The 15,209-nt window shown below is 45.2% G+C and overlaps 1 protein-coding gene and 1 non-coding gene across 7 annotated transcripts in view; both read right to left on the bottom strand.

Annotated features, from left to right (window-relative positions):
* ALDH3A2 (aldehyde dehydrogenase 3 family member A2) overlaps positions 1–13,889 on the bottom strand; it is a 28,735-nt gene extending 14,846 nt beyond the window's left edge. For 2 of the 6 annotated variants that reach the window (XM_077970525.1, XM_077970526.1), the window contains exons 1-8: positions 13,810–13,889; positions 13,516–13,687; positions 11,175–11,406; positions 10,322–10,407; positions 7,592–7,800; positions 6,236–6,353; positions 2,560–2,701; positions 325–491 (exon numbers count right to left, since the gene is read on the bottom strand). In XM_077970525.1, coding sequence (XP_077826651.1) covers positions 325–491; positions 2,560–2,701; positions 6,236–6,353; positions 7,592–7,800; positions 10,322–10,407; positions 11,175–11,406; positions 13,516–13,668 — 1,107 coding nt within the window. In that variant the 5' untranslated portion in view covers positions 13,669–13,687; positions 13,810–13,889. Of the gene's footprint in view, positions 1–324; positions 492–2,559; positions 2,702–6,235; positions 6,354–7,591; positions 7,801–10,321; positions 10,408–11,174; positions 11,407–13,515 lie in introns of all 6 variants that reach the window. The other 4 variants (XM_015118794.3, XM_028836105.2, XM_028836104.2 and 1 more) reach the window with 2 other exon arrangements.
* Positions 1,725–1,815, bottom strand: LOC114673303 (small nucleolar RNA SNORA31). The gene has a single exon (XR_013407563.1). It is a non-coding gene; the product is annotated as a small nucleolar RNA SNORA31 (small nucleolar RNA).
* Positions 13,890–15,209: the final 1,320 nt, after the last annotated feature.

The raw sequence follows: 15,209 nt of genomic DNA, 5'->3' as shown, positions 1-15,209 counted from the left end.
TTTTTTTTTTTTTTTTTTTTTGAGACGGAGTCTCGCTCTGTCACCCAGGCTGGAGTGCAGTGGCCGGATCTCAGCTCACTGCAAGCTCCGCCTCCCGGGTTCACGCCATTCTCCGGCCTCAGCCTCCCGAGTAGCTGGGACTACAGGCGCCCGCCACCTCGCCCGGCTAGTTTTTTGTCTTTTTTAGTAGAGACGGGGTTTCACCGTGTTAGCCAGGATGGTCTCGATCTCCTGACCTCGTGATCCGCCCGTCTCGGCCTCCCAAAGAGGAACATGACTCTTGATAGTCGCTTATGCTAGTGAGCTGTTCTCGCTAAAGCTTACCTTATGGTTATGTGAAAACACATAGAGAGCCAGAGGCTTTTCACGTTCATTTATGAAATCTATGGCCTCATCTACATTTTTCACAGGCACTATTGGAAGAACTGGTCCAAAAATTTCTTCTTGCATCACCTTGGTTTTAGGATCAACATCAGTAAGTACTGTTGGGGCTAAAAAGAAAATAAACAAAATGAAAATGAAAATACTTATTAGACAAAAATGTACAACTCTCATCTTGTATCTCTTTCATTGGGTCACCTATCCATCCCTTTCCCTCTCCTCCGCAAGTCATATCTATTGAAAAATCCTGAGCAGGTGGATGAGCTGTGCAAATACTCGATGTCTCCAAAGCCTGTGAATCACAAGCCTGTGGATACTTGTGCAAATCTATCTTTTTCACATTGAACTCTGTTCACAGCCATGCATATATTTAACTATAGATTATACTTAACATTTTTCTGTGCAGAGTGGTTTTTTTTTTTTTTTTTTTGAGACAGAGTTTCGCCCTTGTTGCCCAGGCTGGAGTACAACAGTGCCATCTCGGCTCACCGCAATCTCCACCTCCCGAGTTCAAGTGATTCTCCTGTCTCAGCCTCCAGAGTAGCTGGGATTATAGGCATGCACCACCATGCCCAGCTAATTTTGTATTTTTAGTAGAGATGGGGTTTCTCCATGTTGGTCAGGCTGGTCTTGAACGGACAGGTCTTTCTAGGAGCAAAGACAGCTCAACCGTGAATCAAATCAATACTATTTTTTCTTAACTCGAGCGCTTTCATATATATTATCTCATTAACCTTTATTACAACTCTGTTAGACAGATTAAGAAAACAGAGTTAAATGGTCAAAATTCCCTAAGCCTTAGTTCAGTGTCCCATCTACCATAGGGAAGAGGCACAAAAAAGGAGGGTGAAACAGATGCTGGGGAGGCTATGTAAAGTGTCCCAGCATCTGCTGCCAATGTAAGTCACCAACTAGCAGTACTCCAGAAGACTCTGTAAATAAGAAACTGGATCGTCATCCAAAAGAGAAGTCATCTGACAATAACAAGTTGGCACTTCTCCTTTACCCCTAGTTTCTAATAGATTATCTTGGCAATGTGGCTGTGGGCAGCTTCTTGCAGCACCACTTCCAGGGGTATATAAACTGCCACCCCAAATCCATTGCCCACATCTTCCTCAGGTCAGAGAACCAATTTGGGCTGAGTGTCTACTTCCTCTGCATAGCCGTGCTCAGGTAAAATGATCCCAGCTCGAAGTCAGGGGAAAGTCCTAATTAGTCTATAAGCTAATCAGGATAGCCCCTTCCTTTTGCCATTCATTAACCTAGAAACGGGCAATGTGGACACGCTGAGGATGGGAGAACAGAGAGGTGGAAGAAGTGAGTCCGTTTTCTCTTTTTTCTACAGATGTATTCCCCAGTTCGATCTGGGCCGCCACCAGGAGAGACAGAAGGCACAAGGATTGTTTTCTTTTGCATCCTAGTACAAAGAATCAGGGTTTTTTGATGGTACCATGAAGCCACTGAATTATACAGCTCAGCAGAACCTCGGGACTGCTAATTACAAGAGAATCAATTTCTGCTTATTATTTCATTTTTAAATTTTGTTTTTTTAAAGTTGATTTTTTTTTTTTTTTGGTAACTTGTAGCATCTTATCTGATAAAGGGGATAAGTAAAGCTACGTGGTGCAGCTTCTTTGCCAGCCAAGTCCAAATGTGTCTAATTTTTCTGTCACCTTATATGTTACTTTAGAAAAATGTGCTTAACATTCAAAGGAATATATATTCAAGGCAAAGAAGAAAACGCACAAAGAAGGTACACAAATAATAAGGTCAAGCATGGTGGACCAAAACATTATTTCTGGAATGGTACCGTCACTGGTTAATTGTGGAATAGTGACCAAGCTATTTCCTTCTTTGTGCTGTTTTCCCATCCACGAACTAAAGCTAATTACATCAAGTTCTATTCTGCTTCTCAGGATTGTTATGAAGAAAAAAGTAGTTACGTGTAAGTATGAACTGGAGCAATGCTGGTGGCATCATTCAATACACAGAAACATAGACATTTTAAATAGTTTATAACAAAAGCTACAAGTATACCAGAAAGCAGGATTTAGTACTTCAACAATTAAATCAACAATTAAATGCTATATATTTAATAGTGTATGTAGTGTTAATAAGTAGTGTCAGCAAAAACTGCCAAATTGCCATCTTCCCATAGGAAAGGAGAATTTCCATTACCTATGTAGCGTGTGGCCTCATCAGTCTCCCCACCAAGAGCTATCTTTTGTCCTTCAAGCAAACTTAGTATCCTCTTAAAATGACGAAGATTGATGATCCTTTCATAATCAGGAGACTCTTTTATATTTTCTCCATAAAATTCCTATTTAAAACAACAGGAGTATATAAATGTCACAAAGACCCACAATTCAATTTCAGTGAGTACAAAATCCAGCCATGCCCAAAATCAATCTGGTTTTTTTTTTTTGTTTTTGTTTTTGTTTTTTGAGACGGAGTCTCGCTCTGTCGCCCAGGCTGGAGTGCAGTGGCGCGATCTCGGCTCACTGCAAGCTCCGCCTCCTGGGTTCACGCCATTCTCCTGCCTCAGCCTCCTGAGTAGCTGGGACTACAGGCGCCCGCCACCGCGCCCGGCTAATTTTTTTATTTTTAGTAGAGACGGGGTTTCACCGTGGTCTCGATCTCCTGACCTTGTGATCCGCCCGCCTCGGCCTCCCAAAGTGCTGGGATTACAGGCGTGAGCCACCGCGCCCGGCCAATCAATCTGGTTTTATACCCTCACAGAATCTAACACCCCACCCCTCAAATAATTTAACAATAGTACGATAGTAAATTTCAGCTTTTTGGCAGGTCGAGGACTAGAAAATAAAGAGCGCACACACACAGAAGACATCCATCACTGTCCATAGTTCCAAAGGTTCTTATGGATCTTACAGTCCACCCACGGGCCTTCACCTCCTGCGGCTGACAGTGGGAGCAGGCTGGGGTAAGTCTTGCTCTGCATCAGGGTTGCCTATGTGTTCACACATTGGCTGTGCCTGCTCTTCCCCTACAGTAAGTTCGGTAGTTACAGCAGAGACCCAAAGGTCTGCAGAGTCTGAAATATTTGCCACCTAGCCCTTTACAGAAAACAGTTGCCAATCTTTGCTCCATTTTGCTGTTTTGGTCTTCTTTGAACTGGTATTTCCACCACTTACACGTGATGGTGAAACCACTCGAAGGATCAAAATACAGCTTTGGGAAATTACCAAGGTAAAAGAACCTTAGTAATCATACAATCAGTATTTACTTTGTAAAACAAAATTACTGAATTGCTGCATCACTTCAAAGCCTTGGGAGAGTTCTCAATTTAATCTCAAATCAAAATGAACACTGTTCACCCAACCTCTACCAAGAGCAACTCTCAAGTCTGGGTGGTCGGAATCCCTGGTGCAGCTTGCTAAAATGCATGGGCTTGAGCTGACTCCAGAGTCACCAACAGTAGCTTTCAGTGCTGAGGGCATCAGAGAATTACCTGGAGGCCTCAGACAAGCTGAATCTTTGGAGGGTAAGGCTTGCAAACTTGTTTTTAAATGGTTCCCTAATGATTCTAACATGTAGCTTGAGAACCACTGTGTTAAGAGTATAAATGCCTCAAAGGGAGGCAGAGGCCCTTATTCCTTTGAAATTGAATTCATCACCACACTCAACCAAGCATTTCTCCAATTTCCAAATATTTTCAATCTCACAAGTATCTTTTAACCACTCTCTCTTCCCACGTACCCTGAATCTGGGCAACTCTTCCTTCGCGTGCTCATCTGGATCCATTTTTAGTCCTATCACTAAAAATGATAGTCCAATACCCATATCAAGGCCCTAGCACCTCATCCCCGAAGTTACTCTGCCTGGAACACATGGTGAACTATTGCCCTGAACTTCCTGGTACACAATTTTCTTTCTTTTTTTTTTTTTGAGACAGGGTCTCACTCTGTCACCTAGGCTGGAGTACAGTGGCACACTCTTGGCTCACTGCAGCCTCCGCATCCCAGGAGGATCAAGCGATCCTCCTCCCTCAGCCTGCCAAGTAGCTGAGACCACAGGTACAAGCCACTACACCCGGATAATTTTTGTATTTCTTGTAGAGACAAGATTTTGCTACGTTGCCCAGCTGGTCTTGAATTCCTGGCCTCAAGCAATCTGTCTGCCTTGACCTTCCAAAGTGCTGGGATTACAGGAGTGAGCCACTATGCCCAGCCAATTTTCTCTCTCTTTTTTTTTTTTGAGACAGAATCGTACGCTGTCACTCAGGCTGGAGCACAGTAGTGCTATAATGGCTCATCACAGCCTTGAACTCCCGGGCTCAAGTGATCCTTTTGGCTTCAGCCTCCTGAGTAGCTGGGACTACAGGCATGTGCTACTATGCGCAGCTAACCTTCTTCTCTTTTGTAGAGACAGGGTCTCATTATGTTGAGACCTTGAACTCCTGGGCTCACGCGATCTTCCTGCCTTAGCCTCCCAAAGTGCTCGGATTACAGGAGTGAGCCACTGCAACCGGCAACAATTTTCATTTTCTTTTTTTTTAATTTTTTGAGACAAAATCTCATACCATTACCCAGGCTGGAGTGTGGTAGCATGAACTTGGCTCACTGCAACCCCCACCTCCTGGGTTCAAGCAATTCTTGTGCCTCAGCCTCCCAAGTAGCTAGAATTATAGGTGCACCATGCCCGGCTAATTTTTGTATTTTTAGTAGAGATGGGTTTTGCCATGTTGGCCAAGCTGGTCTGCAACTCCTCACCTCAAGTGATCAACCTGCCTCGGCCTCCCAAAGTGCTGGGATTACAGGCGTGAGCCACCATGTCCGGCCAACAATTTTCATTTTCAGATCACATGTATTACTCTTTGGTGTTTCTGATCCTTCCTTTTAGTGCCAATTAACATCTGTCGAGTAAACAGTGACTACTCCAATAATTTCTTTCATCTGAGGGGTTAATGACCCTCACCCACTGCTGAACTCAGTCACACTGGTCATCCCATTCTTATTATTTATTTAAGACAGAATCTTGCTCTGTCACCCAGCAGTGCAGTGGCATGATCCTGGCTCACTGCAACCTTTGCCTCCTGGGTTCAAGCAATTCTCGTCAGGGTTCAAGTGAATCTCGTGCCTTAGCCTCCTGAGTAGCTGGAATTACAGACATGCACCACCACCCCTGGCTAATTAGTAGAGACGGGGTTTCATCACATTGGCCAGGCTAGTCTTGAACTTCTGACCTCAAGTGATCTGCCCGCCTCGGCCCCCCAAAGTGCTGGGATTACAGGCATGAGCCACCGTGCCCAGCCCCCATTCCTTTCTACCAACCTAAATTCTACATTTCCTTCAAGTCTTGGCTTGGGACTCTACCATGCAGTCTTCCTTGGTTCCCTCACTGCAGATATTTACTTTAAACACCCTGAAAGATTGCTAACTATACAAAGGGTACACTGTAAGTAGTTATTTAATTAAGTCACTCCTCCAAACTACTGGCCACCCTAGGCCCTCTACATACACAAAACCTGATAACCTTCATCAGCAATGGCCAATATGCCACAGGGTCTCTCTGATTATACCTAAAGGGTTGGCAACATTCCCTCAAAACCACAGACACACAATTATTTAACTTTTTTTAAAAAAGTATATGACACAACTAATTATCAACAAATCAACTAGACAACTTAAGTAGATTTAACACCAAGGCAACCTTGCTCCCAGCAGATATTCTATGAAAGGTACACAGAGCATTTTCATATTAGTAAGTTCATTGAGTCACATATGCTTTTAAAATTTTCCTGAAGGGAGAAACAAATGGGGATGCTGCCTGAGAATAGTTAATTTGACTCCTTATCTTATTAAAATCAGTGGAATCAGATGTTTTAAATACAAACCTTCACTGTTTCCTTAATCTTCCACACAATTTGACTTTGGAGGGATGCTTCACAGAGAATATAATCAGGTGCAATGCAGGTTTGGCCACAATTCATGTATTTTCCCCAGGTTATGCGTCTGAGGGGAAAAAATCCAGAACAGCTATATAATTCAGTCAAATTTTCAGTTGTTACAATGTGTTGTTTGAATGTTTTGCAACCAAAATAGATTCATATATTTATCTGGCAATTTTTATTAAAAAGTTAAAAACTCATTTCTAAATCAGTCGGTTGGAACTTAGAATGTATTTTCCAAATGAGGTAGAATATTCTACACAGCAGGGAATTCTCACGCCAGCTCATGGGAAACAGTACTTGGTAAACAGTGATGCCATTGCCTGCAGCAGGAAAAGAGGAGAAACAGCCTCCCAATGTCCTTTCCCCTCTCCCAGTCCAGCCAAAGGAAAGTCCTGGATGACAGGAATTCGGTACAGACTCTCCTGGTTGTGGCTTTTGGCTCTGCCGGCAAGATGTTCAGGTACAAAGCAGGATGGCAGCCAGACTTCAAGGCCACCCTCCTCTTTGTGGAGCCCTGCCCCACTTGGGAAGACCTTTCCCATGCATGGACAGAAACCCACGCCCTGAACATTCACTAACTGAGGGTGTCCGGTTTTGGCAACAAGATTTCTACTTAGGAAGCCAACCTGGAACCCTGACCTGGAATCTCTGAAGGGGAGAGAAAGCCACGCCACCCAGAGCAGAGTCATGAAGGGGAGAGAGAGTCACGCCACCCAGAGCACAGAGTCATGAAGGGGAGAGAGAGTCACGCCACCCAGAGCAGAGTCAGTTCTATGATTTGGCACTTCTTAGTAGCTAAACCGGATTTAGCAGAGAGAACCTGAAACCTCTTATTTTCTGATGTTCAGATGCAAGATGTTATTCACAGTTAAAAAATGAAGAACACTCGTTTTGTCCACAAAGGATCTCAGTTAAGAGATCAGCATAGTACCCTCTCAAATGGGAATTTAAAGATTTTATTTGGCGCACACAATACTTTGGATTATGTACTTCACAGATCACTGGCCAGAAGAACATTAAATTTCTTGCTAGATCTAGCTGTAATCTTGAGGACAGAAATAACTTTTTCAAAATTCCTAAGGACAACCACATGATGTCAGGACTTACAGCTCATCATTTTTGACAGTGGCACCAAGAGACAGTGAAAGACTCCAGTTACTCTTGATGACATCAACCACCAAAGTTAAATGATGCATCTTGGAGCCATAAGGTATGGGGTTCAAATGCAAAGAGTAACATTGTCAGGAAAAGTCTCCACTGTGCTGGGAAAACCGCAGAAAATCAGACAGCCAGACTCACCTGCAAACAATGTCCAGGTCACAATCTTTATCAATATAACATGGACTTTTCCCTCCCAGTTCAAGAGTCACAGGGGTCAGATGCTTGGCAGCAGCTTCCATGACAATTTTGCCAACTGCAGTATTTCCCGTATAGAAAATGTGGTCAAATCGCTGCTTCAGGAGCTCCGTGGTTTCCTCAACACCACCATTAATAACAACATAGAGGTCCTCAAAGAAAGAGAAACACAAACTCTTGCACTGCCAAATTAATCCTAACATCTTAACATCAGCAATCTCTTCAACATAAACATGTAACAGTCAGTAAAACCCAGAGAGTGTCACGACCAGTCCCTGTGAGGGATGGGAGAGGGAGCTGACCAAGGATAAGAGGAGAACACACAGTCCGCTGGCATCTGGGAAACCTGAACCCACATAGAACCAACCTGGAGACTCGGTTTTTTACATGAGCTCAGCAACAAAGATACTAAGGAGAACAAATGGTTGAACTTGACCAGGGAAAATGCATGAGATGTGGGTGTATGCAGAAGTGACTCTGGTGAAGAATGGCTCCCACAGGACAGGTCCCAGCTGCATATCTTAGTCTGAATGTTCTCTGTCTCACAACAGAGTAGGCTCAGCCCATGCTATTCTGAATGGTATACCCGGCACAGTAGCTGAGAGTGCTTGCTTTTGAAGTGTATCTGGTTTGAATCTGGGCTCTGTCACTCACTAGCTTATTTGACTTTAGGCAAGCTACTGAACATCTCTGAGCCTCAATTTCTTCATCTGGCACTGGGAGAATTCACGTAGCTTCTGTGGACTGAGCCCTTAACGCATTGTGCTATCATTACCAGCTGTTCTAAGAGATAACACCTTAGACAATAACAGCATGAAAAGTAAGAGAACAGATGGCAACCAAGGAAGACAGAGAGGTATTCAAGACTCCAAGGTAGAAGTGTGAACTAAAAGTTGGCTTGTGGATCTCATGTTTCCACTTGATCTCCTGTTCTGAAGACGAATCAGTTTCATTCACTTCAGAGTTCAGCTGCCCAACAAATGTTTCAAGCTTTAACTTTTCTATGACTTAATCTACATAGCATATATTATTAACCCCCTAACACAGTAACTGAAGCTGGTAGGCCATTATTATCCTCCTCATCCGGACAGTCAGTTATTGAATAATTTACCCCTGGTCAGGGGCAAAGCAGTACCTTCAACCTCTATCTTCTGGTTCTAAGTCCTATTCAATCCTTGACATCTCACTGTCTTCCATTTCATCTTTCTTGATTGGATCACTACAACTATTAGAACAAAATGATTCTAACAAAGAGAACAGTATCATTCCAAGAACCAGAACTGGCCTCAAGCCATTACAAGTTGATGTACAGAATACAGGTTAAGATATTTGTAAGCTGTCTTTCAATGAAAGCTAAATGAAGACTCCTCTCTGCAGCAACTCATGTAGAACTCAGCAGTGCCAATTTCTTCGCGGCATCATTAACTTCCCAGGAGGGCATAAGAACCTCTGACTCCGACAGATGAACTACCCCGCAGTTGAGCAGATCATTTTCTTTATTCAGTTCTTGATATTCTTTTTTTTTTTTTTTTAGACGGAGTCTCGCTCTGTCGCCCAGGCTGGAGTGCAGTGGCGCGATCTCGGCTCACTGCAAGCTCTGCCTCCCGGGTTCACGCCATTCTCCTGCCTCAGCCTCCCGAGTAGCTGGGACTACAGGCGCCCACAACCGCGCCCGGCTAATTTTTTGTATTTTTAGTAGAGACGGGGTTTCACCGTGTTAGCCAGGATGGTCTCGATCTCCTGACCTCGTGATCCGCCCGTCTCGGCCTCCCAAAGTGCTGGGATTACAGGCTTGAGCCACCGCGCCCGGCCTAGTTCTTGATATTCTTAAATGCCAGCATGTTAAGTCAGTGTGAGAATACGTCCTCTAATTCAGGAGGGCACTTTTTTTGTGTGTGTGGCATGTTTTCATGCCACAGACATGTCTTTTTTGAAAGCAGAAGTACTCTTAAAGGCTGGGTGCAGTGGCTCACACCTGTAATCCCAGCACTTTGGGAGGCCAAGGTGGACGGATCACCTGAGGTCAGGAGCTCAAGACCAGCCTGGCCAACATGGTGAAACCCCATCTCTACCAAAAATACAAAAACTAGCTGGGCGTGGTGGCACATGTCTATAATCCCAGCTACTTGGGAGACTGAGGCAGGAGAATCACTTGGACCCAGGAGGCGGAGGTTGCAGTGAGCCGAGATCCCACCACAGCACTACAGCCTGGGTGAGAGAGCAAGATTCCAGCTCAAAAAACAACAAAAAAGAGTACTCTTATACAATCATATAAAAGTACATTTTGTTAGAACAAAAGAAATTATGAGTAACAGAAATATGTTAGCACCCAGCACAGTACCAGTCCCTCATTAAATAATCCATTAAATGAAAACACCTAAAATCATGTTAGCTCAAATAAAGATTATTCCAAAATGCCAAACAGACAGAATCTGTCGACAGCAGGAGGACATACCCATGAAGTCATGGGCCTACATATATTGTGTAACCTCCACAGCCGGGTGACTCCACAATGTACTTTGGAACTGAACTCCTTTTACTAAGCCAATTGCTGAAGGCTTAAAGAAACTGCAATCGGGTCCCTGGCCAGCAATAACATGCAATAGCAAGAAAATCAAATGTGTGTTTTCCCCAGTAAACACGTATGTTGAAGATGGGTCAAGAAATTCTTACCTGGTCTAAATACTGAGGGAGAAGCTTAGCCACGATCTTGGCTGTATTTTCACTCAGTTCAGAAGGCTTGATAATCACAGCATTTCCTAAACAAAGTAAAAAGTAGAACAGTATCATCTAATACTTAACTGTAATAGCTACCAAAATGGCGCTCAGTGGGAAGTACAGGCTAGGTACTCCCAATTATTTCTGCAGCTCTCAATGCTGCACATCCTCAAAATGAGCGTAAGAGCTCACCTCACTTTCTCTTCAAAGGCTAACTCCTTAGCTGTCATCGTCTTCAGGTCACTGTCAATGGGTTCCATCAGCCCTTCCCACTCCTCCAACTTTCTATCACTTTTCTCCCACTTCTGCCCCTAGATTGTCCTCTGCCCGGGAATTATTGGGCAAATGAGCGATTTTAACATACAGCTCTCTATCTGGATCCTGCAAAGTGAGAAATTAATCTCCTGGCATTTGCTATATACCCAAGCTAGCATTACTCTCATAGCCTTTATTTGAATGAAGAAACTGGTCAGACAGAATCAAATGGTTTATCCAAAGCCAGAGCCAGCAACTGAAACCATATTAGAATACGGATGCCTGACTCCAAACTCCTGGGCCTATTGACTCAGACACCTTTACACTCCCACAGGTTCATTCTCCACGTGCTTCAAAACATAGCCACACAAATCTCCTCAGCAGCTCATTTAAAAATATGTATGATATGCATGAATTCTCAGTACACTGGTGGTGTAAACAAAGGCAAACCACCAAAGTAAATGCATTTAATTAGCCACTATCCTTAATTTACAATGAATATGACAAAATAAGCCTCCCTAAAAAGGTATATAGACATAAGCCGGCACCAGACCTGCAGCGATGGCTCCTATCAGTGGCTGAATGATGAGAACAAAGGGGTAGTTCCAAGCTCCGATTATCAGCACCACTCCCAGAGGCTGTGGCTGAATATAGGCCTCATCCATCATGGTGAGCAGGTTCTTCTTAACTGGTTTAGCAGTAACCCATTCAGGAAGATTCTCAAGCATAAAATCAATTTCCCCAAGGACAGTAATGACTTCCTGACTGTACGCATTGAGTTCACTCTGTTATAAGAGAATCACAGTTAATCTTGCAGAGTAAGTATGATACACTTCGCCCTGAATGTCAAAACACTCAAGCCAGGTACACCCGCAGTGACAACAACTGGTATTATCAGACTAGCTGGTTTGCCATCCAGACTCCTTTTGCACCCTTCATGCCCTTGATAAGGGCTTGCTAATTCTCTAATATATTTAAAAAAATAATCAAAGATTATTTCAGGGAGTAGTAACACTAGTACTAGTAGTAGTACCACTAGTAAATCCTTCTTTACTAATCCACACCCTTTAAAAGCCAGGCTTAAATATTACCTCTTTCAGGAAGATTTCCTTGAGTAATAAAGGTCTGCTCTGATCATACTTTCTATATCACAGTAATTATGCTGTTGACCTGCATCTTAATACTTCACCCTTAACGCACTGGTTTATAACTATTACTCACATTTTATCCGTGTATGCTCTGTTTCCCAACCAAGTTTAAAACTTTTGGGGACAGGAAACTTATTGTATTTCTTGAGTCATCCTATATATACACATACTCACACAAACATTTAGTTCTTCAAGAATGATTAAATGACACAGTCTTTTTGGAATCTTAATTATCCCATCTTGTTTATTTAATATCACAGCCCCTTTCCACCAAAAGTACTCTAAATTTTATAGTTGCTACTAGTACTACTACTGTTATGACTTATTAAAATAATCTTTGATTGAGGGGATTGTGGGGAAGGGAAAAATCACAAACCCAGAGTAAAGCTTTGCTACACATGTAATGCAAATAAAACAAGATGACGGCCTCGTGCCTGTAGTCCTAGTATCTGGGAGGCTGGGGCAGGAGGACTGCTTGAGCCTAGGAGCTGGAGGCTGCAGTGGGTTATGATTGAGTCACTGCACTTCAGCCTGGGTAACAAAAGGAGACCTCGTCTCTTTAAAAAAAAAAAAAAAAAAAAAGTAACTATTATCAGAAAACAGAGAGGAATATACTTACACCCTAAAACATTACTTAAAACTTTGCTACCACAGGCCAGGAGTGGTGGCTCACACCTGTAATCCCAGCACTTTGGCAGGCCCAGGCAGGCGGATCACTTGAGGCCAGGAGTTCAGGACCAGCTCGGTCAACAGGTGAAACTCCATCTCTACTAAAATTACAAAAATTAGCCGGGCATGGTGGCGCACGCCTGTAATCCCAGCTACTGAGGAGGCCGAGGCAAGAGAATCGCTTGAACACGAGAGGTGGAGGTTGCAGTGAGCCGAGATCGCACTACTGCACTCCCGCCTGGGAGACACAGTGAGACTCTGTCTTAAAAGCAAAACAACAAGCAAACATACAAAGAAAACCACACACACACACAAATCAAAACAATAAAAACTTTGCTACACAAAGCGTGTTTCCAAAAGAGGTATATGATATCACTGGGGACCTTGTTAGAAACTTGGAATCTCAGATCCCACCCCCGACGTACTGAACAATAATTTGCATTTTAACAAGATCCCCAGGTGTCTGTTAGTGCATTAAAATTTGAGTAGAACTGACCTAGCAACACACAAAGTTATGAAGAAAAATCTGAGTGCAACTATAACTTAAAAACAAAACTCTGTCTACAAAATAAACCATAAACAAAGCTAAAAGGCAAGAAATAGACCCAGAGACTGGTCTGAGGGTAATGGATTATTCAGAACTTATTAAATATTACTGTCACTAAAGTTGGTATACAACTCTCCCACTGCTAAATTTTACTGGTTTTAAAAGAAAGAAAGAAAGAAACCCAAAGAAAGTATCTACAATACGGTAAACTGACAAATTACTGAAATCCAGAATATACAAAGAGTTCCTACACATCATAAGGAAAAGAATCACAAAAGTAACAAAAACAGACAACAATAGAAAAGGCAGAAAAGGAACCACAGAGGCCAGGTAACAACATATGCCCTTCTGAGTGCTAGAGGACAGGGAAAGTCAGAGGAACTTTGGCTTTATCTGTATTGCTGGAGATCATACTCCCAGCGCTGGAGTAATCCGAAATGTAAAAGCAAAAACAAAACCCAGCAGAAGCTCCGGCCCGCAAGTGCGCGGCTGGGGCCAGCTTCTCAGCGCCCCGCCGCTCGCGCGCGTACCTTGCACAGGTCGGCGGCGATGGCCGCCAGGATGTCCTTCTCGCGCTCCTGCACCATCCTCCGAAGGGCCTCCAGCTGCTGCAGCCGAAACCGCAGGGGTCGCGACCGTCCGGACAGGAATGCCTGGCGAACCCGCTGTACTTCGCGCTCCATGGCCTGGTCCTGCAGAGAACTGCACGGTCGGAGGGCGCTGGGGCGTGGGAGGCGGGATGCAGGCAGGTGCGGGCCTTGCCTCCCCTCCCTCCGCCTCCCTCCGGGGGTTGTCCCCACCGCCGACCCGCAGCCACAACTCACTCGCCAGGGCTTGCTCGCTCAGCCGCGGCCTCCGGGCCCGCCTAGTCCCACTGCCAGACCCAGTTGCCGCGGGGCTGACTGAGCTTGACCCAAAGCCTCGTGCCTATTGGCCCGGGAGGCCCACGTGACAGCCGCCGGCCGGACGCCGGCCTCGCCCACGCGGCACCCGCTCTCTCCCGGGTTCTGGCAGCCGGCTAGGTTGCTGCGAGTAGAGTGCGCAGTGCGGGAGCGGAGCGCGGCCACGGGCCCGGGAGCGGAGGGGTGTAGGGATGGAGGGAAGGTGTTGGCCATCCTGCTGAGAGCGCCCCGGGGCGGCCCCAGAGGGGGCGAAGAGGAATCCTGGAAGAGCAGGCGGAGGGCGCGCCGCTGGCAGTGGGCGCCCGGCCGGAAGCGTCCGGGCTGCAACGGAGAGCCGTCTCCGCTCCGGCACGCTCAGAGGGGTTCCCTCCTCCATTTTGTGGCTCTTCAAACGTGGCCAGATGGACGGAGTTGGAGGCCTAGCGCTCCCTTTTCTGCTTCCCTGTCCCGTGCTCCTTCCTTCAGCGAGGAGCTGCCTCGACTTGACCGGCACTGACCGTCCTGGTTCCCTGGAGAGCTAGTCCCTGAGGGCGGGAAGCCCGGGTTCATCTCCCGCGGAGCCGGGACAGCGGTCATTTCCTTCGTGCACAAGCATCATCCTCGCACGTCCGTTACTCAGAGCTCCCCGGGCTGCATTTGCCCCGCTGCACACCCTTCCATGTACCCGCCCCCGAGAGAGAACCCGCTGCCCTCAGGTTTCCCCCTCCCGCCTTACTGCCTTTCGGGCGAGAGACTTCAGCTCTCATCACTACTCGGCAGCAGTTGGCTCAGCTGATCGGTCCTGTCTTGTGGAAAGCTTTCTTTTCTTTACCATTTCCCTGCACTCTTCTGCACTTTTCTTTTTAGCTCACTGGCCGGGACCTCTGGGTTTTCCTTTGCTGGATTTTTCTCCCCTTCCTGACCTCTTAGGTGTTCAGGCGCCCAGGGCTTAGTACGAGGTCTTACCTTTTCACAGCCACTTCCTCGTGTAATCCCATGGATAGTGCTCACAGAAAGTTCTAATCCCAGCCTTTCCTCTGAACTCCAGAGGGTATATTTGTGAACAGAAAATAACTCCGGGCCCTGGCCCAAATGAACTCCCCACTTATACACAAAATGAACTCCCCACTTATACACAAAACAACAAAAACCGTGGGAACCCAATTCACTATGCCAGAAGGAAAAAATTAAGCAGAAAGCTGAGTCATGCAAGAAACTGCCTTTCTGTATGTTCCAAAGTAGATGGCTACAGATAAAAGGTTAAATGTCCCCACAGGTAGCTGCTCTGTCCTCACCTTATCTCAGTGAAGTGCTGATTTACAGAGCGTGAGGCAAATACATAA

The sequence above is a fragment of the Macaca mulatta genome, chromosome 16 (assembly GCF_049350105.2).
Source record: "Macaca mulatta isolate MMU2019108-1 chromosome 16, T2T-MMU8v2.0, whole genome shotgun sequence".
Lineage (NCBI taxonomy): Eukaryota > Metazoa > Chordata > Mammalia > Primates > Cercopithecidae > Macaca > Macaca mulatta.
This window is presented reverse-complemented; position numbering and strand designations above follow the sequence as displayed.